At 32.3% G+C, this 27,067-nt stretch overlaps 4 protein-coding genes across 7 annotated transcripts; 2 read left to right on the forward strand and 2 right to left on the reverse strand.

Annotated features, from left to right (window-relative positions):
- Window positions 1-3,433: 3,433 nt before the first annotated feature.
- On the forward strand, window positions 3,434-5,361 carry LOC110599858 (putative F-box/LRR-repeat protein At3g28410; the record flags this gene model as incomplete). The annotated part of the gene is made up of 3 exons (XM_043950680.1): window positions 3,434-4,432; window positions 4,718-4,894; window positions 5,011-5,361. Coding segments are annotated over 3 exons (1,527 nt in total), but the record flags the coding sequence as incomplete, so codon positions are not given.
- A 1,739-nt stretch (window positions 5,362-7,100) lies between these two features.
- On the forward strand, window positions 7,101-11,203 carry LOC110600337 (tRNase Z TRZ1). Of its 3 annotated transcripts, XM_043950051.1 has the most exons (9): window positions 7,103-7,167; window positions 7,254-7,504; window positions 8,240-8,402; window positions 8,500-8,570; window positions 8,691-8,786; window positions 9,374-9,487; window positions 9,951-10,019; window positions 10,241-10,315; window positions 10,747-11,203. In XM_043950051.1, exons 2-9 carry the CDS (start codon window positions 7,274-7,276, stop codon window positions 10,819-10,821), a joined length of 894 nt encoding a protein of 297 aa, XP_043805986.1. In that variant the 5' UTR covers window positions 7,103-7,167; window positions 7,254-7,273; the 3' UTR covers window positions 10,822-11,203. The 3 variants fall into 3 exon arrangements, with proteins under 3 accessions (XP_021592866.1, XP_043805986.1, XP_021592865.1); XM_021737173.2 differs by having other exon boundaries at window positions 7,103-7,504; XM_021737174.2 differs by lacking the exon at window positions 10,241-10,315 and having other exon boundaries at window positions 7,101-7,504.
- A 433-nt stretch (window positions 11,204-11,636) lies between these two features.
- On the reverse strand, window positions 11,637-13,479 carry LOC110600335. Its single transcript, XM_021737172.2, has 2 exons — window positions 13,340-13,479; window positions 11,637-13,074 (listed from the first exon to the last, which is right to left on the reverse strand). Exon 2 carries the CDS (start codon window positions 13,043-13,045, stop codon window positions 11,852-11,854), a length of 1,194 nt encoding a protein of 397 aa, XP_021592864.2. The 5' UTR covers window positions 13,046-13,074; window positions 13,340-13,479; the 3' UTR covers window positions 11,637-11,851.
- Window positions 13,480-14,765: 1,286 nt separating this feature from the next.
- Window positions 14,766-23,077, reverse strand: LOC110599707 (probable aldehyde dehydrogenase). Of its 2 annotated transcripts, none has more exons than XM_043950050.1 (16): window positions 22,733-23,077; window positions 22,453-22,535; window positions 22,071-22,174; window positions 21,761-21,828; window positions 21,588-21,645; window positions 21,343-21,456; window positions 19,448-19,531; window positions 18,852-18,956; window positions 18,256-18,369; window positions 17,620-17,751; window positions 17,438-17,527; window positions 17,143-17,232; window positions 16,743-16,952; window positions 15,630-15,740; window positions 15,231-15,310; window positions 14,766-15,148 (listed from the first exon to the last, which is right to left on the reverse strand). In XM_043950050.1, the coding sequence occupies exons 1-16, from the start codon at window positions 22,816-22,818 to the stop codon at window positions 15,010-15,012; spliced, it is 1,668 nt and encodes a 555-aa protein (XP_043805985.1). In that variant the 5' UTR covers window positions 22,819-23,077; the 3' UTR covers window positions 14,766-15,009. The 2 variants fall into 2 exon arrangements, with proteins under 2 accessions (XP_043805985.1, XP_021591935.1); XM_021736243.2 differs by having other exon boundaries at window positions 22,453-22,532; window positions 22,733-23,074.
- Between the last annotated feature and the right edge of the window lie 3,990 nt (window positions 23,078-27,067).

Raw genomic sequence — 27,067 nt, forward strand, 5'->3', positions numbered from 1 at the left:
ATAACACCCATTAGATCCTATTCCTAATTCATATGTTGCCTTGAGATATGTATGAAGGAATTATTCTGACACTAAAGTAGCACATTCTGTGTAGAAACCACCATTGTTAGATAAAAGTTAATTCAACAATAACCAAAAAGCAACCTAAGAGGTGGCAATCCCCAATAGCTATTACTTGGAACAAATTATGGGTCTCAAGAATATAAATTATAACGATAAAAATGTTACAACAATGAATAATGATATACCTAATTGGTGACAAATGGAGCTTCTAAGTAAAGAGTATATATTAAATTTGGGTCAGGCCTAACCCACTCTAAAAACTAATTCAAGAAGAAGCAGAAGCAGAAGACCCTTGTAAAGGGCACATTACCCCTATTCCAAACTAACGCGGGATTCAATACACCTCTTACGCTCAGAATTATATTAAAGCATGAAATACTTATGGAAAGCCCATATTAAATTTGAGTCATGCCTAACTTAGCCCCTTGAACTAGCCCAAAAGCCAAAGGGGCATGTTACACCTATTCTAAACTAATGTGAGATTTAACCGAGTGAAAAATCAAAAATAAAAGGTGATCCTAGTTCTTATTCTCTAGGGCTTGAAAGAACACATTCAAAAAGAAATACAAGTCATAATGTACAGTAAATTCTTACTGTTATGAGCTATCACCTCTCAAGCCCTGGCTTTCTGAATCAATATTACACAAGCACATGAATAATTAAAGAATCACAAAGAACTTGAATATAACCACTTCAAGAAAAGATAGAAGACACCCAAACCCAATACAGACACTTAGTTTGGTAAGCTATTAATTTTAACAAGTAATCACTCGAAGTGGTGGGCAGGCTGTGTGGTAAATTCTTTGATCCACATCCTCAACATTGCCATTTTCTAGCAGCATAGTTGTTTTTATTTTTATTATTCAACTCTGAAATGAAACTTTGCAAAATCACATGGGAAATATGATATAATATAATCATAAGCAAACTATTATAGTATAAAAATGTATTAAAAGATGAAATATATCAGATTCCCAGTGCATTAAGAATCAAATATTTTCCACCTTGTATTTGAAATTAGAAACAAATGTAAGTATAAAAAGGTAACATTAATATCATTCTCATTTAATAAAATCATATTTTTACTTAAAATATAATATAAAATTAATTGCAACTATTTTACACCTTGCAATTGTGCACTCTTTTATCTTTGGTGCTAAGCTTGTGACTCGTGAGAGGTATTTGTGTATTTAGCGATAATTAATGCTATAGTAAAAAATTTTCTAAAGTTAACACAGATCATAAAGGATTTTATATAATGGCAAGTTATTAAAAAAATTGAGAGATATGCAAGTGACCCCTACTTGATTTCTCTTTCCCACAACAAATGCTCAGCAAGTTTACATGCAACATATGACTGATGTGCAATCATGCTAGCACTTCATCTGCTCACAGTATCATATAATTTATATAAATAAAAATATAAGATGATTATAAGCACAAGCATTTGCTCAAAGCTCACAACAAAACCAAATGCTAAACCCTTTCAATTCAATACTGATTCTATATGACAATTATATATCCATATACAACGCAAAATCATTAAATTCAATACCATTGCAGGGGAAATTGTTTATTACTACTGACTACTTCTGCAATACTTCTAAACTTGTCATTTCTTTCAATGGTTACTTGTAAGCGGTGTCATTATTTGCATGTATCGCTCAATTCGCAGCTTATTGCATTGCAAACAGGTGTAAATATTTCAAAATTGGTCAATAATCATAAATATTTTCTCCCTGAGTTGTCAGAGCCATTAAACTTCAGATATGTTTGTGGGAAAATCTTCCGTAACCGTTTCCCATCTTGGCAGCAAATGCCATGAATCAACCATAACTTCTGCAGCGCTAACCCAAAATGTCATTTTATCACTTCTATCCTCCATATCCCATTGTTAAACCTGCGCTCTGACCTCTCATACCACACAAAAACTGAATTTTGTTCCCCTAAAATGTCCATGCTCTGAAGAATCATAAAATAGTTCATCGCTGAATCAGTATTCATTGCCCAAAAGTCCAAAAAATCAACAGCAATCGAAGTGATTATTTTCAGAAGAATCATCAGACCACAAGCAAGGAAGATCAAAAAGTAAGACCATCCATGTTTTTATTTCTATCTCTTTACATCATCAAACATTTGAATTTTTGCAGAAACAAAATCACATGCATATGGAGGTATTAAAGGATTATCCTACAAAATATTTTTCATATACTTGATACCTCCTCTTCCCTTTTGTTTTATTTTGTTTGAGGCCAAGGGTGTCACTAATCTGAATGACACCTCTAAGCAGTTGTCACATAGAATTAACAGGCAGAAACAATATCCTGCTGTAGCATCATCACCTTAGCAAAATTAAATTATTGAAAATGTAAGGATGTTTCTTCATAAATTGTTTATTTCTTAACCGTGTAAGATCTGTCATATTTCCATCTATTTTATTTTCTGGCCAGGGAAAGGGGGCATCTTTGGGGTCTGTGGTCTGTGGATCTAAATAAACCTTAAGCAAAGCACTTAGATTAGACCACCAAACAAGCTGCCGATATGAGCAGATTTAACTTATTAATGGCAGTGTTGTTTGTCTGTCCTATAGGATGAGGTTCAATAATCATTTGGCATGTTGTAGGACAGAAACTCAATAAGATTATCGAAATTAGCCTTGCAACACATTTTAGCGTATGCATGCCTTCATATATTGTTCAGCATCATCACCACACATATGGTCCAATGTTAAACACTTCTTGAGAATAATGTCTTAAAAATTAATCATCAAGCAAACATGATAAAAAGATTTTACTTTAGGATAGTAATAATTTCAAATACTTGCCAAAGCACGACAAGGAAGATGTACTACATGCCAATTTTCCAAATATTAAGTTAGTCCTAGGCAGGGCATCAACCTATGGGTTGGTTAGGAGCAAGCATGAACAAAATCATGTTGGAAGATACCACAACTTTCGAAAGGAATTTTTAGCTTGTAAGTGTATCGAGTAGATTTATATCCTGCCCTTGACAGATATTACATCTAGTTCACAGAGGTTTAAAAAAAATTTTATTGGACAGTGTTAGTATTAGTTAATGATTCTCCAGCTGTGAATTCAAAGAACTCCCTCAAATGTTGCTTTCTTTGTGCTATACACATACTAGATATATAGCCTTCACTTAGTTGCTTGATAAGTACATCATGCCAAATCATATGTTCTATTCGCCTGCACGCAAATAAAGATGGACTGATCAGTCATACTTTTTCACATGTGAAACTCAATTGTCCTACTCCTCCTCTCCCTCCCTTCTCCTTCTTTTATCTATCATTTCCTTTTATATTTCTTTAATGCTTAATGGGCAGTTTCTTCATACCTGTTCTCAGAAGTGATTTTCCAACATGGCTGAGGCTGACAGTGACACAGCACATTTATGTGATGCTATCAGTAGACTACCAGATGAACTACTTCATACCATACTGGAGAAAATACCACTACTTGATGCAGTGACTACTGGATTCTTGTCGCGTAGATGGAGGGATGTATGGAAGTACATTTCCATAGTAGAATTTGGTCCATTATGGGTTCAGTTGACAGGAAAAGATGTCTTTTCATCTCTTAATCAGTTCATCCGCCTCCACAAAGGTCAGAAAATTCAAAATTTCTCTGTAAGTTTCAAATATCAGCCAGAAATGTCGACACATGTTGATTCATGGATCCACTTTGCAATTAGTAAGCATGTTAAAGACTTACATCTTGACTTTGATGCAATTGATTTTCGCTTCAATGAGACTCGTACTGATATGATAAGGTATATTGAATATGATCCTTGCTATGAGATACCTCCTTGTGTTTTCAACTGCAAATCACTGGTCAGATTGATACTGTGTTGCTGTGTTCTGGAGCTGCCAATGTCTATTCAGCTTCCTTCCCTTAAGGTATTGCGTTTGCAAGGGATTGAATTACCTCAAGATGCAATCCAAATACTCACTTCAAATGCTCCAGTACTCCAGTACTTGTTATTGATTGATTGCAACAGCACCAGTGATCTGCACATTAACATTGCACCAAATCAACATTTTCATAATCTGGAGATAATTGAACACTTTTTTGCTGTCAACCATAGAACTAGAATGTTTATCAAGGCTCCTACTGCCTTCCAAGTGGCATTCCTGGGCTCGATGCCACGATCAAAGTACATTATAGAGGAAGTATCAGAATATGCTCAGTTTCATTTCAGTTTTCCAGAGATGTTTAATCTTTCTGGAAAGCATAGACTAAATATCCTGGGTAACGACTCACGCATTCAAAAATATGAAAATAGATTCCAGGAGATACTTGCAAGTTGCCATAAGTCCAATGACATTCGCATGTGCAATTGGTGTATCCAGGTATTTTGATCACAATGATATAGTTTCCTTCCAAATTTTTGCAATTCATAAATGCAAGCTTTAACTTCTAATGGATTAACTTTGGGTGACTCAAGTATGGGCAAAACTACAATGAATACTCAAATGGTTAGAAAAGTATAATTGACCAAGAAAAGTAAAGATCATTGACATACAGTTAGATGAGCTTGTCACCAAATATAGTTCCAACTTTTGAACAAAGGTTAACAACAATTAAGCAGTTCTACTTCCAACATCTTATAACATGCAAGTATTTTTTTTGTGCAGCTTCTTTCTTTGCGAGAGTTAAGAAATTTAGAGAGATTGAAATTCGACTGCACCATTTTGGCAATATCTTGTACTTTCTGGAAATGGGAGCTACCGGGAATTATTTACATGCTGAAAGCCTGTCCTAAAGTCGAGGAGTTGACATTATCAATGGCTCCCGGAGAAGAAAAGATAAAGGTATGAAATGTATTCTATGTGATATTCACCATGTTCTTTGCTTATCTCCTCTGTCATTTTACCAGTCACTATAGTGCATTATCATGCCTCACATTTTTTTAATAATAAATTTCCAGATTGCCCAAGATTATTTGTTGCAACATGACTTCCAGGAAAGCAGATTCCTGGATAACCAAAATTTAGGACTTGAATTGGAAAATCTAAGAACAGTACGGTTTGTACATGGTGGAGATCACAAGACATGGGATCATGAATATTTTGATCTGAAAAGATTCTTCAATGGGGCCATGTTGGGAGCACAATTCATAGGACTACTAAAGAATCATGCAGTGAATCTACAAAGCCTTATATTTAAGTCAAGCGAGCAAGAGTTGAAATGTTTTTTGAAGAAAAGGAAAAAGAAAAAAGATGAAGAAAAAGAAACAACAACCAGGAGGAGCCCACCAATTAGAATTTACTGGGACTAGCAACTACTGAGAAGAAGAAGAAGAGTGAGAGAACCAGCAGTGATGGTCATAGTTGTTCTAGTTGCAGTTGTTTCTATTTGAGGACAAGGCTTGCAGTTAGTTTGTTCTAGTTGTTCTAGTCTTTGTTGCTCTTTCTGTTGCTGTTGTTCTTTAAATATCATGACCTCGGACAAGGTCACTTGATGTTTAGTCTTTCTATTTAGAGAACCAGCAGTAGTGGTCATAGTTGTTCTAGTTGCGGTTGTTTCTATTCGAGGACAAGGTTTGCAGTTACTTAGTTTGTTCTAGTTGTTCTAGTCTTTGTTGCTCTTTCTGTTGCTGTTGTTCTTTAATCCTCATGACCTCAGAAAAGGTCACCTGATGTTTAGTCTTTCTATTTAGGCTTGTATGCGCTCTTATGGACATGGGTTTGTTGCATCTATGCATAAAATAATTTGGAGCTTCTTAATTATGTTATCTTTTTGTGTATCCCACTGCTTCAAGAAATCCAAAATGTCTCAGGTTTTCTATCCTCGCATCGCTTGATCACAAACACAAGTAGAGAAAGCCCCCACCACACCAATCTTACCCTTTTCTCAGTTCTGCTGTTTCCTACCTTCAATTCCCAGAATTTAACAATGGCATTTGCAGAGTGATAAAAGTCTCAAACTTTCAACACAACAAAAAACCAGAAATACAGGAATTTAACTACTGATCCATTGAACAACCAAATCCAAATGAAGCACAAGATAATAGAAACAAAAATTTCAGCGATAAAAAACCATAAACCGTAAAAGTAAAAGAGTCACCCGGAGCGAAAATGATCTCGCGAAACCGTTGGACGGTACAATATTTGCCCGGTTGCCTTGGTAAAACAGAGGCGGAGGTAACTTATCGCTTGCTTTTGGGAAAAATAGAAACTGGGAGATAACGGCGTTTAGCACCAGAGTTATATTATTATAATTAATACATATTTTTTTATTATTTTTAAAAATCAATAATTTAGTGCATAAATTTTAATTTATGAAAGTCATCCAATTTAGGTTTTTATCAAAGAGAAACTACCTAAATTCGTGTAGCCTCTTTACTTTAAAAAACATACATTAAGATATTTTAAAATTTTTAAAAATTAATGTTTTTGTTAGTTTTAAATATTAGTTATTGTATCACTTAATATTTATAATATATAAAAATTTATTAATTAAATTTTTAAATTTTTAAAAAATATATACTATTAATATGTGATAAACCGATTTTGTACACCCGACTTTAATCGAGTCCGCACTGAAAATGTGAAATTTTAACAATCTATTCAAATTTTATTTTGATGATCCGAATTAGACTCGAATTTATATATTGAAAATCGAATCATATTTATTCTTTTTATTTCATAAGATAATAAATTGTGATATCCAGAATTATATTTATATAAAAATAAAATCATAACGATTCAAATCGATTTAATTTTTAATCAAAATTGATTTAATTTAATTTTTATAAATATTAAAATTTAAACTTTTAATTTATTCGATTTAATTTATTTTTAAATCGAATCGATCAAATCAAATGCGACGCTTAGAATCATTGGTTCTTTCATAGATGGAGAGAGTGAAACAATGTTTTGAACATTAATTTAACAGGATTAGTGGATAGAAGGACTTATTATTTGATGGAAGAAAAATATAAGGATTAAAAGATATTGTTTTAATAATTGGGGGATTAAAATACAATTTATCCAAAATTTAATAACACTCATTTCATTTGTACAATGGAACATGAAGCGGAGAGAAGATCAGAACGGCCCAGAACCTCTTCTCTAAACCTCAGGTCTGATTTCGCTTCTTCAGTCTCCTTCTCTTCACCTTCTTCTTCATAATCCAGGCTTACTGGGACGGAAGCAACAAAGCAACCAGTCTCAGAGAACTCCAATTCAATGAGTTCGAAACAACAAAAAGGAGACCCAGTTTCTGCTCCGAAGGACAAAAGAGGGGACAGGAAAATAATGACGATTGAAGGATACCCAGTAGAAGGACTGTCCATAGGAGGCCATGAAACTTGCATCATTTTCCCTTCTCTCAATTTGGCATTTGATATTGGCCGTTGCCCACAGCGCGCTATCTCTCAGGACTTCCTCTTCATTTCTCACGCCCACATGGATCACATTGTCAGTTACTTTCTTATCGTTCTTTTAGCCATCTCTTTCCTTTCTTTATATATTTTTTGTTTTCTTTCCTTTTTTGCATTGCTTGTTAACAGAACGTTTGTGAGAACGTGCCAGATTTTGAGTATTTTTACTGGATAAATTTGGTCTGCTTTGTACGCCCAGATTTCTATTTTCGATTTCGAGGAAGAGTTTGGGTTGGATTTATAATTTGATTGATTGATTGATTCTACTTAGTTCGGCAAAAAAGGAAATGGGTCATTTGCAATTTCTTTCAATTTACTGAAAATTGAACTCCTTCACTCTGTGGAATAAGAAATATCTTGTATTCGTGCTTGCCTACCTGTAATTGTATGGTTGAATAAATGACTGAGCTAGCGGATTCCAAGTTTAGTGTATCCATAAAGTGACTGGTGATGGTTAAGCGAATGTTATGTAATTGATGCAAATAATAAGTGAAGTACTCATCTTCAAAGTACTTGGAGAAGCAATGTAGCGAGTATGTTAACTACTGTTGCATTTGCTTGGTAGAAGGAGAAAAAGACATGGAACGGAGGAAAAGAGAAGTTTTTCTATTTGATTTTATGTGTTTAACAAATTTTGCCATTACTTCCACATATTAGAAGTACATTTATGTCTGGTTTTACTTTTGTTTTTAATTTCCATTTTGCTGACAGCTGTCTCGGGCATCTTTGCTAGACTACTAATTACATAGTTCAAATTTTTATAATTTTCCAGGGAGGACTGCCCATGTATGTTGCAACCCGTGGCTTATACCGCATGAAGCCTCCAACAATCATTGTGCCAACTTCCATTAAAGAAACTGTGGAAGAACTCTTTGAAGTGCACAGAAAGCTGGATGGATCAGAACTAAATCATAATCTGATTGGTCTGGATGTAGGTAATTTCTTATGTCTGAAGTTTCACATTTCAGGATTATGTTGTTATACCCTGTTAGCAAATTTTACTCCTGAGTCTCAATCGAGTTGTCATTGCAGGAGAAGAGTTTTATATGAGAAGGGACCTTAAAGTAAGAGCATTCAGGACATACCATGCAATACAAAGCCAGGTAAACTTCGATCTATGGTAGCCTGTTTTTCCTTTTTAATCTCATGAAATACGGCTTTTAGTTAACATATATTTGAACTGCATTAAGTTATTGGTTGGCATTATACTTGATATTTTGCAGGGTTATGTGGTTTACTCTATGAAACAGAAACTTAAGCAAGAATACCTTGGTCTTTCTGGGAATGAGATTAAGAACTTGAAAGCTTCAGGTGTGGAGGTTTGTCTCAACAGTCATAAAAATGACTCTGGTGTTTGTTCATTTGTTTTTCACTGGTTGTAATCTTACACTGATATTTTTTGAGAACCTATGTTTCCAGATTGCGATTTTGATTATGCATTATATGAGAGAATTACAATAGGCAGAAAAGATAAACTGTTCCTTTGACAAGGACACAAGTATTCATAATACGAAACCTCATTACACTTCATTCTGAGGTAGAGAATAGTCAACAAATTTTTGTGAACTCAGTGCCCCTTGTATTATTAATGGTAGCAATGTACACACAGTTACACATAGCACCAAGTGTTTTTTGAAGTGATTTTGTTGTTTTAATGACCAAAGGTGATGGAAGAGCATGTGATTGCTAAAGTGAATTTGAAGCATTCTAAAAGCTTCGGGCTGATGAATGTTTGTTGGGGTTCAAAGCTCTATATGTGCATGCATGCGCTCACACCCAAGATTTTATTTTCTTTTTTTACATTCCTTTTGGATATTTTACGTTCTATATTTGTTACATATTTGTGTCTCTGTCCTAATTAAATAATTTTCTTGTACATCTCAAGGTTCATTTTGTTGTTTGACAGATTACTAACACTATAACTTCACCTGAAATTGCTTTCACGGGTGATACCATGTCCGACTTCATAATTGATGAAACCAACAGTGATGCTTTGAGAGCAAGGATTCTTGTCATGGAGGTGCATCATTTTGCTTATTCCTTGATTTGCATTGACACTGGAAAAATTAAGATGTATTTTTGTTCGCAGTCTTTATTTCTCTATTAGAGGTGGTGTTGTCAAATTTTGTTTTACTCTTTTGCTTTGTATTCCTATATGCTTGTGTTTGGAGTAATAGGCAGTTTCTAAAGTGGAATTTCAAAAGAATTCCTCTAGAAAGCTGCCATGTACAAGTAGCCAATTCGATTTTTATTCTAAACTTTAAGAGAAATTAGGAGAGGGAGAGGGCGCGTTACGAAAGCCATATTTGCCTTCTTGTCCTCAAGTTTGGCACAGTGACATCACAGCATTGTTAAAGTCATACATTTGGGGTGCATCTTTAAAGTTGTTTCAGATTTTAGCATTCATCGTAAGGCTGTTGAACTAAGATAAAAACATTATGATAGTTTCATGTGCAACTGACCATCCCCCTGTTTTTGCACAGAGCACCTTTGTTGAAGACACAGTAAAAGTGGAGCATGCACGAGATTATGGGCACACTCATCTATCGGAGGTAAAGATCCTTGTACCATTATCAGATATTATTGATAGGATCATTACAGTCCAGTCCTCTACATGTGGACTCGATTGATGTGAAAGAGAAAGGGTGCTCTATAGAGAGTTCAGAATGATCTGTTTACATCTTTACAAGGCTTTCTTATGTTGCATGGCTACAGTTAGTGTTTCAAAGCTCCTGACTTTTCCTTTGTTGTATGCATGAACGGGAGCTTACAGATAGTTAGCTATGCAGACAAATTTGAGAACAAAGCAATACTTCTAATTCATTTTTCAGCTCGTTATACAGTAGAGGTATATTTTCTGACAGTTCCCTGCACTTATTCTAGGATAACTTTACCTGTTTAGTCCAGGAATAAAAAAAGTAAGAAGGAAGAAAAAGATTAGATGCTGTTGTCACTTGCTGGTTTGAAATCATATGGCATGCCTCTGTTGAATATCTTTGATAATTGTTCATAATTTTCTGAAATTATGATCTATTAGCCAAGACTTTTTGTCATATGATACCATATTCTCATAGAAGGTCTGATTATTTTCTGGATTGCCATATGCCCCTTCACATTCCAACAGTCCATCCCATTTGAATATAACAAGTGCATGAGATCCAAGCCTTAAAAGAATATGATCATGCTATGAAGGTTTTTCATATTTGGCATATGATTTTCTCTAGGACGCCCTTTGTCTTAACTAAGTCTAAGATCACTATTTGGATTTTGTTTTATCAGGATATCCAAGAAGCCATATCAAGATTGCCGCCGCCTTTAGCTGGCAGAGCTTTTGCACTGACAGAAGGATTTTGAGGATGAGAAGCCATTTCGAGAACATATTGTCAAATTGTCTTGCTTACGCTGTCAGTGATGGCCTTTCCAACTCCCTTTTTCTTCATTTGATAACCATTCAACTATGCTCACCCAAAACAACAGTAAGAAATATCCAATTTGTGCTTGTAAAAATAGATGATAGTCAAAAAGGTTGAAGAAAGTACGGGTTGGAAGCAAGCAAATATTCTCAACGTTATGCAGCAAGCAGAAATTTCTTTTATTCTTTTACTCTGATGATAGTGATTAGTGAATGACACTCCTGTTTCCTGCAGCCTGCAATTTTCTTATTGAACTGATGTTATGAAATAAATCCAGGGTACCTGTTCCCCAACAGTGTAGTTCTGGAAAGACTTCGGGATACAGTTTTGACTTTTAGTTGCTCGAATTATTCTCAAAAGAGAAGTAAAAGAGTGTAAAACAAATAACGATATAGATCGAGTCACATGATTTAAATTACTCCGCTGGCCGTATTTGAAGGGCCATTCCACTGCCCTCCAGTTCAAACATCCTGGTTTCAACTGCCCCTTCTTCGAGTCATTTTGAAGCAGACCTGCCTTTGTCATAGCAGTTCTACAGGCTGCCAATGGCTCGGTGCCAAAACCAGCGAAATTTTCTCATACACCCATACTGGCATTGTGGTCGTTCTTTTTAACAAAAAGAAATAGCAACACTCAAAATTTTCATAAAAGCTATGGGTGCCTGCCTACTTGTTTGGGTTGGTAAACTCGATTAGACATCATAAAATGGGATTAGCCATTGTGGTCGTTTTTTTCCAAACAAAAGTTCCCAACAAAAGAAGAAAATTTAGTGTACAGAGAAACACTATGTCAAACTCTAAAATGAAACGAAAAAATGTGTAGAAGTTGACACATCTGAACAAACTGATTCTAGCGACCAATGCAAATTTTGTAATAGAAATTACATATAAATCAAGGGGTTAAACAAGATAATAGACTAGGCCAAATACTAAAACATAAATTACGGATCAGAGAAACCCCATTGATAACAGCTAACTCTGTTCACCTTCAGCTTCAGTTTTCAAATTCTCAATCACATTTGCCACAGAGCAACATAATTTGGCTTCTAAAGCCAGAGGACCAACCAATGTCTCAATTGATTTCAGCTCTTCATGAAACTCTGGATGCAACACCAGGGAAGAGAAGTTTTCATCCAGCACCAACTCCAGAAATTTAACAATATCTTCAAGTTTGGGAACCCAATCACAAGCTTTCAAGCCCAGCACAGATGAAGCCTTAGGGCATGGAACTGCCTGAGGAAACATTTCATACTTTTTTAACCACTTCCCAAGATACCTAATTAAATTCATCATCTCTTTAACATTCAATTTACCTATTGAAGCTGATAATATAACTTCATCAACATTTGGTGAGGCCAGCAAATAATGCAAACAAAGCTCAGATGTTGAGAAACCATCATGGGCAAGCATAAGCAAAATTGAAGCCTCCTTAGCTACGTGTGATTTCTTGTCTGAGAGTTTCTTGTCCTTCACCTTTTCAATAGCTAACAACGCCTGGCTCTCCCACTCCTTCCTGACATTCACCATACTACTATAGGCGTCTTTTGATGGACAAAGAAAATATTTCAAAATGCATAGCAACTCGGTCAATCCAAGATCTGGAGCATGTTTGATAATCAAACACAGCAAATCAGACCTCTTTTTTACTACAAGACTTGTTACCAAATTTGAATAACATGAATGGTCAATAATTCCTTTAACAATCAAAGTCTCCACCAAGTACCAAATCTCCAACCTAACACAGGCCTCCAAAACCAATCCCGCCACATCACGACCCATCAAAAACCCCGTCTTTTCAACCAAGACCTGGGTATAGCCATTATCTGAGGTATCAACTCCAGCAGAAATCCCAAACTTCTCCGCAATTTTCTCAAGAAACAGATTCAAAATTTCAACAAATTCACCTTTACTGAAATTAGTAGTGTCTTTGAGCTTTCGTTTGAGCTTAGTATAGAATTTCTTGCCTGATTCAATGAGTTGAGTATCACCTTGCGAGAGTTGCCACCCAGTAACAGGATTAGCAAGTGAGGTAGGGTCTACAGTTTCAAGCTGTGGCTTCAAATTGAGGAAAACATCATCTGCGTTTAGGATTATTGGGTATTCAGACTGTGATGCAACTTTGTCAGTATTGGCTGAAGCATTTCTGATCACCTCAAGCAAAGACATGGCAAAGAGTGCAAAAAAGAGCCAAAAATCTGTAGAAAAATCATCGATACACATACCAAAGATGAGTGGGTTATTCCACTAATAAAATAATTTAACAACACAATTACAAAAATTAATAAAATTGGATTCACAAAACTAAACTTTAATTTCCTAAGTAATGGAACCGTAAATTACTATGGTTGCTCGAGAAGAAAACAAACAGAAAACTTCAAAAGGGAAAGGCTAATGCTCGATTGATGAAACAAAAGCCACAGATTTAAGGAAATAAATAAACATAAAGGCTCAAGAGCAAACCTGAACCGTTAGAGCAGCGCCAAATGAGAGAAGGAAAGCGAAGCGCAGCAGCGATCGGTTGAAGACTTGAAGCTGCAATTTTGTGCGCAGGGTTTAAGGGGTTTATTACGGCATGTTTGGCTACCGGCTCGGTTTTGGTCCATTTTGTAATAAAGTGATTTGAGGCCATTTTGGGCCTTCTCGTCAGAGGGGCCTCCGCTAATACAATGGACCTATTTCTCGTCTTTTTAACGTATGTCCATCAAAATCATTAATCAAAGATTTTATATATATTATGAGATACTAATATTGTTAATAAATAGTAGTATTTTTTAATTTCAATCATAATTTTATAAATTTGAAATTTTCAAAATTATATATAGTTAATTTTAAAAGTTACGATATAAAGATGACAAAAGCACATGCCTATATTTTCTTCTTTACAATAATAAAATATTTTAAAAAATAACTTTTCTCTGAAAAAAGTCCGTGTTATTAAAAGTTTTTTTCTTAAATTTGGGCCTTTATTTGTTTTATAAAAATATTAATGTTCGTTACAGAAATAATTCATCAAGAGAATTTTTTTTAATTAAGAAAATAAACTATTTTAAAAATAATTTTTTAAAGTAACATGAATTAATTTTTAATTTTAAAATTTTATTAAAATTTACGGCTCGATTGGAATCTCGTCCCGAACAATTTAACTCGGATTTCGATCGGAAATTTATCCAAATTGGATTGTATTCGCTATTTTTGAATTAGACTGTAATTTTTTCTTTTTCTTTTTCTTTTTCTTTTTCAGAATTAGACTGTAATTGCCTCTGAACTGAAACTCAAAACCAGCTGGACAAACCGCCGGTCAATCATCTACTGCAAGGCATTCCCCTCAATGATACGACAACGCAATAAAGAGGCCTTGATACTCCATGTGGGGATTAGGGGTGAGCATTCGGTCGGTTCGGTTCAAAATCGAACCGAACCGAATAAACCGAAAACCCAAATTTTAGTGTTTATAAAAATCGAACCGAATCGATTTTGGTCATAAACCGAACCGAACCAAACCGGTCTGATTCGATTTGATCGGTTTCGAATTTTAATAATTTTTTTTATTTTTTACACTTTATTTTTAGTATTTTAAAATTTAATTAAAATATTTTAATTTTAATATGATTTAATTCCTCTATATTATTGAAAAAATATATTATTATTACTAATCAATTCGGTTCGGTTTTTTCAGTTTTTTCTGATCAAAACCGAATCGAATCGAAATCACCGAAATTTTTGAAATTAAAAATCAAACTGAACCGAAATATATAAAAAATCGAACCAAAATTTTAAATCAATTCGATTCAATTGGTTTTTTCGGTTTGAACCGAATACTGCTCACCACTACTGGGGACTGCGGAACTTGTGTTGAGGGGAGGCCTTTGTTTCCACACAACTTTCATAGCAAATCTACCTTTCATTTTGCATTTTCGCTGTTCATAGAAATGGAACCAAAAACTTGCAGTTCATTCATGCATTTTATCATGGACTACGACACTTTAGCATTAGCTATACTGTCTCTCAAAATTTGCTCAACCTTCACAAGGGTGACTCGCAGCGTCGAGGCTACCCTTTATAAGTAGCTTGATTGTAGATCAAGCAACTAAAAACACAAAATCCTCCATTTTTGTGGTCAACTTGGTTCGTCATGTTGATGGTGGAATTTCCCAATGCTTTGGCAGAGGACCAATATCATATATTATTTCTCTATGGCAAGACCAGACTAGTTTTATGGCTTCTGGTGTTCCAATTCCTGCACCTCTTGGGTCTCCTGCTGGTCCAAACCTGTATCATAGAATGTGTTCTACATGAGTTAAGGATTGATTAACACCAACTCAACATATACTATTGTCAGATTGACACATACCAATGATTCTGAGGAGCACCAGTTGTTCTTGCTCTTAATCCGGCATATGTAGTCCCATTAACAGATTTTCCAATAACTTCCTGCAAATTAATTTTTCATTATAAAACAACTGAAACGTTAAACCAACTTGGGATTATCCCTTGGGGAAATACTTCATTGGTTAAAATTCCTGAAGGTTGTAACAAATAATCTTGGTGGAAAGATCTCAGCTTAAAATGACCTCATGGTTAAATTAAGGAGGTAGTACTTTTGAGTCAACCCCAGTAATCTGAGATTAGTCTCTCAAATGAGTTACAAGGTTAAATGCAAATATAATGATGTTAAATATATAGTCAATACTTCAAAGATATCTAGAGAGTGAAGACTAATAGAGTAAAGAGAGAAGCTTTCTAGCCTTGCCTGCAGAAACAGAGGATCATTTGAAACCACTGCAGCTGTTAAATGCGCATGCATTCTCTCCAGAGCTTCCAAAACCAATGGCAGCTGATCTTTCTTGTAATCAGTAATAATCTAGAAGCAAATACAATAGCTTATATTAGTTGCATTTAGCTTCCACTTCTTACCAATATTCATTCACGTAATACTGTAAAGTTAGGAATCAAATTGCATCGATCTCCCTGATGTAAAGATATTTCTACTTGCATGATGTATCCCTACTCCCTAGTGCACAATGAAACTCCTTGGACACCTTCCACTATGCATCCGACCCTTTAAATATATATGGCCAAAACTCTAGAACAAAATTTTGGCATATGTTCCAACTGAATGCACATTTATATTCAAAAGAGACTTGAATTATCTAATAACACCCAACAAAAGAAAATGAAGCATATATCAGAAGGGGAAAAGAAAAGAAAAGAAATATCCTCACAACATCACATCCTAAGCTTTAAAAAATATTTTCACATTATTATTTCCATAATTTGATAATTATCATATTTTAACCAATTATGTATCAATTGCTTCCCATATGCTATATCATTGAATCGCTGAAGGCTTCATGTTGTATTGAACTTTAAAAAATTTGAGAAGCCTTTATATGTCTATTCAATCATAACTCACTTTCATGAGGCTTAAGTTCTAAAAAATGGTTTTTCCAAACCTCGTTACATACTTAACTGTGGCATGAAATGCATATTATCATATCTGAAAGATAATTTCCTACCTGAAATCTATCCTGTAACCCATAAGTGGTTCCCCATTTGCAAAAAGTTACTAATGGAATTATCAGAACTGCAATTGTTTTAGTAACAAATTCAGCAAAAAATATCTAATTATATAAACAGGGTCCTCTCAACCTCCAGAGTCCAGACCGCATAGTAATATTTGAGAATAAAATTAAATAAAATTCTTTCAAAATTGAAGGCTAACACCAATTTAGTCATGATAATTGTACAACCTCAGCAAACAAACCAGATCTTTAATTAAGATAAGTATGAAATTTGGAAAAACCCAACAGAAGAAAGTATATAAACAAGGAGGAAATTTAGCAAGTTCTATTTTCTCCTTTACCTGGAAAGGTCCAAATATCTCTCTTGTTACCAGCTCATAATTGCTCTCTTTCAACATTTCTTCAAGAGGAACATATATTGCTGTTGGTTTTAACGCACCATATATGGATGGAATCGAATGGTTCTCTAGAGGTTTGCCACCAAAGAGTAGCTTTGAACCAGGTATCTGAAGCAATTTATTCATGTGCTCTACAATTGCTTCAGTAGTAAACTGCATTGACAAGAAAGACAACCAAGATCATGATTTTTGGACTATTGATTTGAAAGAAAGTATTACTTTCAGTACAATCAACAAAATTTAACTCAATGATAAAAAAATCTTGTGTCTCTAAATGAATATACAACAAAAAAGCCTAAGGTCAAAATACGAACAGCATCCCAGCTGTACCATCTATACTTACAGTGAGAACAGGACCAACGGTTAGATCTTCTAATTTTCTTCTCTCTGCAAGATCCTTCATTTTGGATAAAAGTGAAGTACCACTCCAGTTCTGCAGTAGAACACAAGCACATTAATGACAAGAAAGAAAAGATTTGAGTCAACAAGTATGTATTTTGCCAACTAGATCAACATAAACATATTAAAAAAAGAGGAAGAGAGAGGAAATGATATCCCAAGTCTTTGACCATTGTGATTATGTCCACACTAATAGTTTACTAGACCAAAAAAAGAAATCTGCAACTGAAACTGCTAACCTCATGCATGAATAGTATTGACTGTGCAGAGCACTTCTGACCGCTGCATGCATATGCATCCTGATCACATACCCATGCAACATAATCCACCTGCCATTCAGAAACCAAAGGAAGATTATTCAACAACACTGATTCACAAAGTATAATTCAAATGAAAAAAATCAGCAAGATGACAAAGTTACCTCATTTACATCAGGCCCTAGAATTTTCCAGTCAAATCCTGCATCTTCCAATTTTATACGACCCTTAAGGTCAACAGCCAATTTATCTGCAACCCTTGAGCTACCAGTAAAGAGGGTCATACGGGGATTTGCCTATAAAACAAGACATTGTATGAAATGGGTATTAATCTCAATTAGGCCCATCCCATTAGTAGCATGCTACTGTTAATTTGTATTGCTATTGTTATTTGTGTGTTTAACAGTACTATCATATCCATCTCCATCAGCACCACAGTTTCATGGCCATACAATTATAACACCATTACCACCACGTGTAACCATAAAATCATGGAAAAAAAAAAACAAAATGGAATGGTTCCTGATTCTTCACTCTTCAAAATACATAAACAAGAAACTTGATAATGGTATAACAGAGGAGGGAAAAGCAGAAAGGTGAAAAATCTTGAAAAAATAAAATAAATCCACTGCAAAGAGGTAAACTAACAACCCACCATATTATGGTAAAAGAAAATGCAATAAAAGTCGACAAGAAAAAACAACATTGAGAGAAAATTGACAATCTTTCATCATTACATCTCTAACAAGCAACAAAATGCATATTACCCATGAAAAGGATCAAAATTCTGCAGAGCTAACCTCCAATAATAGTTTGTTCATTGTCTTTCCATCAGAATTTATGAAGTCTACATCTTCCACTGGCAACCCACAGTAGTGAAGAAGGCGCATCATTTGCTCCATAACAATGCATACCTGTGAGACAGTTTCATCAATGAGCTGCAATCTGCCCAAGGAAAACCCAAAATGACAGGCAGAGGAGAAATCTACAGCTTGAAAAAGGGTTGGTCACAATCACATAGTAAAATTGAAATGTGGTGGCCAAATCAACATTAGCCCAATAATTTAGAAACCACCAGATCAACTAAAGTCTATATATTAGCCTGAACACCACATACGTACATCATCATCACTGCCGCAGACAACATTTACGGTTGATGGTGTTTCTTAAGAAACCATATCATACAGTTCTCCTTGATATTTTCAGTACTTTTTCTGTTGAACATCAATAAATGCTTTTTCGAGAAATTCACGAGTTCATTCAGAAGTAGACAAATATGTAATTCACTTGTTTATAGCTAAAGTATATTAATATCCTGGGGTGATCTAGCTCATGTAGAGCCAAAGAACTAGAAATTTTACCAACTGTAGTACCCAAAAAATTTCCACTAGCTAACCTTGCTATCAACTTTAAGAACAGGTTTGTTGCCCATGTATAGTGCGCCCATCAACTGAAGTACTGGAATCTCCAATGGGAAATTGAAGGGAGTAATGATAGCTACCTGCAAATAAATAAATAAATAATTCATAATAAATAATGAAACCATAATCATGTCTAATATATAGTTTTATATTAAATAAGAGTTTCAAAACATCCAATTGCACACCAAGAAACTTATGAAGAGATGTCAAAATGAGTGGTTTAGAAAACTGTTAAGCATTATCTGGACTACTAACATTAATACAAACTGGTCCCAACTTAAAACTTAGCATATCAGCACATCATATTGAAGCAACGGTAGCTGCATTATCCTATTTTTTGCTTCAACAATTATGGATTAAAGCATCATCCTGCATTCTTTCCTGCTAAAAAAAATAAGCAAAGTCCTCCAACAAACCCAATATTGCTCAGAACCTGTCCATAATACTCCACCAAATTCATTTTAAGACACCTTTTTTCTCCATTTTGATAACTTAAAATATTTATGTTCACAAACAAAGGGATCTATTCCTGGTTCATTGTTAATCAAAACACCACATATTTTATACTTACAGGACCGTATGGCCATCGGAAACCATGACTTTGCTGTCCAAGATGATTGCCAGGTACTGCAAAAGACCTCGCCAAGAAACGAACCTGTCCAAAATGTCATTGAAAAAATAGAGGAACAAGTTAACAAAACTTTGCATAAATAGTAAACAGAAAATGGATTTAGCTTGTGTAGTGTTTAGGTCAAGGGCACATTGCTCCAACAGAGGAAGAGCCACAACATACACTCACAAAAAGAAAATGTATGAATATGGTTAATCAAAACCATATCCATTCATATTCAAGGAAACAAATCCAATTGATCGAATGTAATTTCGACACATTTTTCATATTATTCTTAACACTTAAGTATTTTTCTAGTTAATTTTGTAATTTTGGTCATGTTTTGCCAAAAAACATAAAGAGAAGAAGATTTGATGCAAAGCGGTTTAAAAGAGTGGAAATTGACTTGACCAGTCAATTTGGACAAACCTTCCATTGTACCGCACTGCACAGAAATCCAGAACTGTCCAGACCTGCATAACATTTTCAGACAGTGGATTTGCCCAAGCGATTTGCCCAAACCAACTGAGCAAATCGACAGACAAAACCTGACAGTAGCGGGAAAAATTCCAAATTTAAAAATAAGAAGACCAAGTCTTTTCATTAAAAGCTGTGGGACCCACACGATTTCTCCTCCTTCAGTATGGCACCAAATCCTCCTCAAATCAAGGAGTTCTATCCTTGGAACAAACATCTTAAAGAAAGGATTCATGATTCAAAGTAAAGAATGATTCTTAATTCAAAGCAAAGAGGAATCCCTATTCCCAAAAGGACTCTACTTGGTTTAAGCACCTATATAAGTCCATCTTTGAGAACAGCCAAATATGCTTCTTCTCTACTTTTCTCTTTTGTATTTTCTTTAAAAGTCATGAGTGGCTAAATACTTTATTTCTAGTTGAAGTTAGGGTGAAATTTTAGTTTCTATATGAATTGGGAGATATAAACTCAATTGTTCATCTTTTATTTTTCAATATTTATGCAAATTATGTTCTACATATTATTATTGCTTTGTTATTTAGGACTCGTTGTTCTTAATTTCAAAGTAATATATCGTTAGTTTGAATGCTTGAAGTGTTTAATTGCTTAGATTATTCAAACACAAGTAACAATTAGTGTAACAACTAAGAAGTTGTATAATCTAACTCAAACTCACCACGTAGCTGATCAGTTAGAATTAGGTCTCTCTAATACTTAAAGCAATTGATAAATTAAAATCCCAAAGACGTTGTTTGGGCGATTTGCTGGCTAGGAGTTAATTAGCGAATGTTTCCTAATTAATTTAAAATCTAAGGAGAGATTGGTTATGTGGAGCGTCTTCCATAACTATAACTAATATATTGAAACAAATAAAGTCTCTCTAATACTTAAAGCAATTGATAAATTAAAATTCCAAAGACGTTGTTTGGGCGATTTGCTGGCTAGGAGTTAATTAGCGAACGTTTTCTAATTAATTTAAAACTTAAGGAGAGATTGGTTATGTGGAGCGTCTTCCATAACTATAACTAATATATTGAAACAAATAAAAATATATTTGTATCGATGATCAATTCCCAAATTGAAATGAACCCTACACTTCAACTAGAACTTTTTTACATTGATTTATTTCTCTTTTAATTATTCCTTTCGTTAATTGCTTTAATATTTACTCATCATCAAAACCCCCTTATTTTATTTTCATTGTTTATTTTTCCTAATCATTGTTTGAAAATTCTTAGTATCAATTTCCTGTGGATTCGATCCTATTATCACTGTACGCAATTCATATTTGTTGAAATTTAATAGGTTATGTTTATTGGTTTCGACACTCATCACCAACCAAAAGACTTCTACTTTAAGAAATTCAAATTAATGATCACCTGATCACCAGAGAAATTCTCTAGAAACTTTTGAGTAACTTGAACTTCACCAAGAGCTTGCTGGTAACTCTTAGGAGCAACCCTTTGTATTAACCTAGTGAAGAAATCCAAAACCTGAAAGTTGTGAAAGATAAAAAAATCATTTGCAGAATTGAAAATCTAAATACATCAAAAATGGGAATTAGAAAGTTTTAATAAGAATATAATCGTTCCAGCACTCAAAATACACGCTCAAAACACATTACTTTTGGTACAGAAAGCATGTGAGCTGCCTTTGCAGATATGTCCCCATATAAAAGATAACTGCAGAACGTGAAACAGATATTTTAGATCCAATGGCATCAGCATAGCAAGAGAAGAAAAACCACTGCAAAAGAGGGAGCAAATTTAACAGAGCAGTTGAAAAGGCAATACAAACCGCTCTGGTGATTTGAAAGGATTGTGCAGTCCATGCTTGGGGCACGTGGACAAGCTCTCCACATATGGCTGCATGATTAGCACAACAATCAAACGGTTTATTTCAGTTACACATCCATTGGTATAAGAAGTTAAGAACCTCAAAAATGAATTAATTACATTTCAGCAATACAGAAAATGGAAAGAGAAAATGTAAAGGTACTGCTTAAAATCTAAGTAGCAAAACATCTTTCTTTGTTTAGTCACAACATGCTATGTACTAAAACCCATGGTAGAACGCAACAAGGGCATCCTGTACGGAAAGGACATACCTGAATTCCCGTTTCATCTACTTCAGCAATCTTAATGAATGGTTCTCCATTTAAAGGATCTACAATAGTGTTCCAACTCGATGATCCTGTCCATCTCCCCTGCACTAAAAATAAAGACATGCCATGTTCAAGCATCGAGATTGCAAATATTTTTTAAAAATTCAAATTCAATCTCAAATCATGCTCAGAATCATGGTATGCTTTACAAGGTGAGAACTGACTCAATTTCCACCAAAAAGAGAGGAGGAGATTGTTTATCTTCATTTACTCAATATGCTTATAAGAAAGTCACTCATTTTACAGTATCTCTGGAAATTAATTAATAAAAATAATAACTTAACAAGGCACAAAGAACCATTATTAAGCAACAGCGTTTTCCTACCCAAGTTCTGCACTTCCGCAGGCTGAGAACCTGATATCTCTTCAACTTCTACTGTTGCAAAAGGCAACGAATGAACAGATCTGCTACACAAAGAAACAAAAAGCTATTAAAATTTAATTTCCAGATGAAACAGTTAGACAGGAGCAAAAACACCATAATATTTATTCGCGATCCCTCATCAAAACAAAGAATCTTTTAACAAGCTATCAGATTAAATCAAAACCAGGTGCAGCTTCTGCAAGATAAGAAAAATGGAAAAGAAAAAAAAAAAAAGCGATGCCTTGAAAGGGTGAACGAACTGAGCCAACTTATGCCCTTCTGGGTAGCTCTGGCTCTCATTACTCTGAAACCCCCAAATCTATGCATGGTAATGACTGGTGATTGAAGGTTAATCTCAATTCTCCACCGCTATCACTTTCAAGCAAGAAAAGAATTAAGAAACTCTTCTCCCTCACTTTTATATATATGCTGACTGCCTTCTGGTACGTTCCCTAGATGTTGCGGTTCTCACATCCCAATAACACTGCTAAGAGATATATATGCTGCTCTGTTACTCATGCAATCAAAATTATTGAGCTTTGGCACAGAAAAATCAAAATTACTGAGCGCTCCTTATATTCCATAATTAAAAAAAAAGGGAAAAAAAATTGATTTTGGGTGTGATAAGATAATTTAATTTATTAGGGAGATCCAGCAGTGACGTGGAATGCTGAATTTAGCGATTTGATTGATGCAATTATATGACATTATTTTACTGTATCTTTCTTGCTTCTGTTTTGTTTGTATTTTTCTTTATTGCGGATTTGGCCATTGCTACTTCATTTGGGTTCATCACCTGAGTTTTATAGATATTCTTGATTTTTTTCCTTTGAGTTGGAGATGCTTGGCAGTTTGGTGGTTTTTCTGTCAATAAATGGCTGTCCTTCACTATGTAACAGATATGTTCCTTGGGTGTGCTCCCTCTTGAAGCCTCAACGTTTCTTTCCAGTGATGGTGCTTGCCTCTGTTGCCCTCTTCCCCATGGTAGTTGCTTAGCTTGAGCTTTGGGCCACGAGCCTCTTCAATCTTTGTCTTTCTTTTGGATCTCCACTACAACTTTATAATAGGCTCAGCCCTATACTTATTATTTTAGGTTTCGACCCAACATCTTTGTAATGGATTTCGGCCACCTTTTATCATTGAATATATCTTTGACAAAAAAAGAATTAAAGCCGAGCTATAAAGATTTCTGGCTCTATTTTTCAGGCTTTATTAAGTAGGATAATTTATAATATAATCTATATGTTTAACAAAATTTATAATTTAGTTTTTTTAGTTAATATCATTTTTTTTATTGTAATTACAATATTTTTTTATCAATTAAAATTTAATATTTTTAAATTATTTCAATCGTACCATATCATAAGTTATATTTTTAAAAACTTATAAAATTTTTATGTTGTTCGCCACATTAATACCACATCAACATACTATACAAGATAAAATATTTAAAAATTTAAAATAAAATTGTAATAAAATTAAAAGCGTAAATTTTTTTATAAATTATTTATTTTGTTTTTTTTTTTAAATTCACTCTAAATATTAGTATAAAATGATGGGTTAATATTATACTTGAGAGTTAAAAGATAAATTAAAAAAATTTTTAAATTTTATTTTATTATTTTTAATATTTTTAAATTAAATTATGTTAAATATTATTTTAAATTATTTTTTAATATTTCATAACTAATATATTTAACAAAATTATGTTCTTAATGACAGTTTTAAAAGTGATGTTAAATAATAAGAATATTAGACAGATTTAAAAAAATTAATTGATAATAATTTTAGTTAAAATAAAATAAAGATAAATTATTATTGTTATAAAATTATTGATAAAAATTAATAAAAAATAATAATAATAACAAATTTTAAATATATTTAATAGTAAAAAGGAGTAACATTATAAATTTTTATAAATTTTATGAATTTTTAACTATATAAATAATGTAGGTTCATTTGGTTAAAAATAAAATAAATATAATTTAATTAATAAAAATATAAAATAAAATTATAATAAAAATACACTACATAATTTTTAATGATTAATTCTAAATTTTATTTATTTGTCATGGTGACATGACTTTAATAACATGACATTAATATATAATTTTATTAAATTTTTAATGGTATAAATATAATTAAACTAATTTTAAAAAATTAAATTTTAATTGATAAAAAATATATTACATAATTACACAAAATTAAAAATATAATTTTTTTTGTTGAAATACTTTTAATTTTTAAATTTTAATTTTATTAATAAAATAGTGCTTCTATTAAATTCATTATTAATTAAAAAAATTAATTCAAATTAAAATAATTAAATTATCATAAATATTAAAATTATAAAGACTTAATTATTATAAATTTTTAAAATTAAATAGTCTAAATTATTATAAAAAATAAAATTTAAAAAAATAAATTATTATACTCTGACGATCAAGTTTAATAGAATAGTAATTTTATTAACGAGATAGAAATTTTAAAAATTAAATATTTTCTTATTAGGAAAAATTGTGAATTTTATTAAATACTAAGGGTCTGAGAGCATTTGTTATGTACATTGTCCATAGAGGCTTTTTCCGTTACAATAATTATACATATATTTATAGGAAAAGAAATTTGGATAATTATTATTATAACTGAATATTTTATTAGTAAATTTTAAAAATAATTAAACAAAAGTTTATAAATTAATCTTTGTATAATAATGCATAAAAAAAAAAAAGAAAACGAATCATTCACTTTTTTCAAGCCTAGTAAATTATATATACACGAGTACTCGAGAGTATAAAGTAAAAATTTTTGTAAATTAAATTAAATTTTTATAAAATCTTTTAATTTTAAATAAGAGGTTAATTATTATATGGGTTATTGAATCGATATAATAAATTAATTATAATTTAAAAATTTTAGTTATTTATATATATTAAATAATTTTAAATATAAAATTAAAATTATTTTATATATAAAATTAAATGCATTAGTGTATATAGCTTCTATACATATTGTGTCTCTATTTAATTCTTTATTCAATTTCTTAAATTTTATCACAATAATAAATTTAAATTTCAATAACACTTTTTAATATTATTTCTATACAATGCTAGTGTAGTAAGTAATATTAACATAATATTTTTAAAATTTAAAATGGCATAATATATAAATAATATAATATATTAGTGCTGTAACTTAATATAAATATTTTATCAATTATTTTATATATATAGTTTACCGATTTTTTAAATACATATATATTATTATAGATAATTTTTATTAACAGCAAATTTTGAATTTTTTAATAATATAAAAATATATTAATAGTACAAATTAATTATTATAAAATTACACCAGAATTAAATTTTTCTTTAAAATTAAAAACTTTTAAGCAAAAACGATTCAATTTTTTTTATTCTAAATAAGAGAGTTGTTAAAAAATGAATTAATTAAATTAAATTATTACAAAATTTTTGATACTAAATTAATGGGATAATAAATAATGCAAAAGTCTTTCATAATCAGATGGAAAATGAATTAAATCTTTAGAAAAATGACTTTTATTTTTTAAAACGTATTTTTTTTTAATTTAATAATTTTATTAATATCATTAAATTTTTTTATGAATTTTATTAGCACAATTTTATTTTTTAATATTACAATTAAATAATAAAAAATATTTTCCTACAATATATAAAATTTATTTATGAAACAAACGGGAGCTTAAATTAATGCAAAAAAAAAAAAAGCATTTTGAATTATAAGTCTTAATAATATATAAAAATAAGCAAAATAATTCCACACATTTTAACTTGGATATGTATATTCTGGTCTATGTTAAGACAAAGGTGGAGATTGAATCCTGGTCAAAGAAAACACAAATCTAATTAAGACAATTTTTTGAATTAAGAAAAAAATTAAAGGTATAATATGTATTTGTTTTTCAAAGAATTTTCAATGCACGAAATAAAATAAATAGACAAATCCATACCTACACGTTACAATTGCTACAGATCCACACTCTACCAATCAATCCGTGCAAATACGTTAAGATATGGACCAATAAATAACATCCATTCTCCAATTATTTACCATATTCGGAACAATTCCATGAATATTTTGTTTACAAATATAAAACTTTATTATTGAATTTATAAATTTTGTATAAATAAATAGTTTTATTCTTAAATGTAATTAATTTAAATAATTCTTTAACAATTTAAAAATATTGCTTTATTACATTATTTTAAAAAATATATATATAATATATGCATATATACTTACGATCATATTATATTTATAATCAATATAATATGCTTTTTATGAAATTATAATTTTATAAAATAAAATATTTTTTATTAAAATATAATAAAATAGTAAAATTTTAATTTTAACTAAATACCGTTTAAATTAGTAACTCTAGTCATATGAGGTAACACGAACCTTGGCCACATCTTTGACCATCAATCAATGTCTTTGTGACTTTCGTAATACGAAACTTCGGGTCTGCTAACCCTAATAGGAAGGGGTTTGAACATTGCGGCTTGAACCTCTCCATTTTTTTTTATTATTATTT

This window comes from Manihot esculenta, chromosome 14, assembly GCF_001659605.2.
Source record: "Manihot esculenta cultivar AM560-2 chromosome 14, M.esculenta_v8, whole genome shotgun sequence".
In the NCBI taxonomy this organism is placed as follows: Eukaryota; Viridiplantae; Streptophyta; class Magnoliopsida; order Malpighiales; family Euphorbiaceae; genus Manihot; species Manihot esculenta.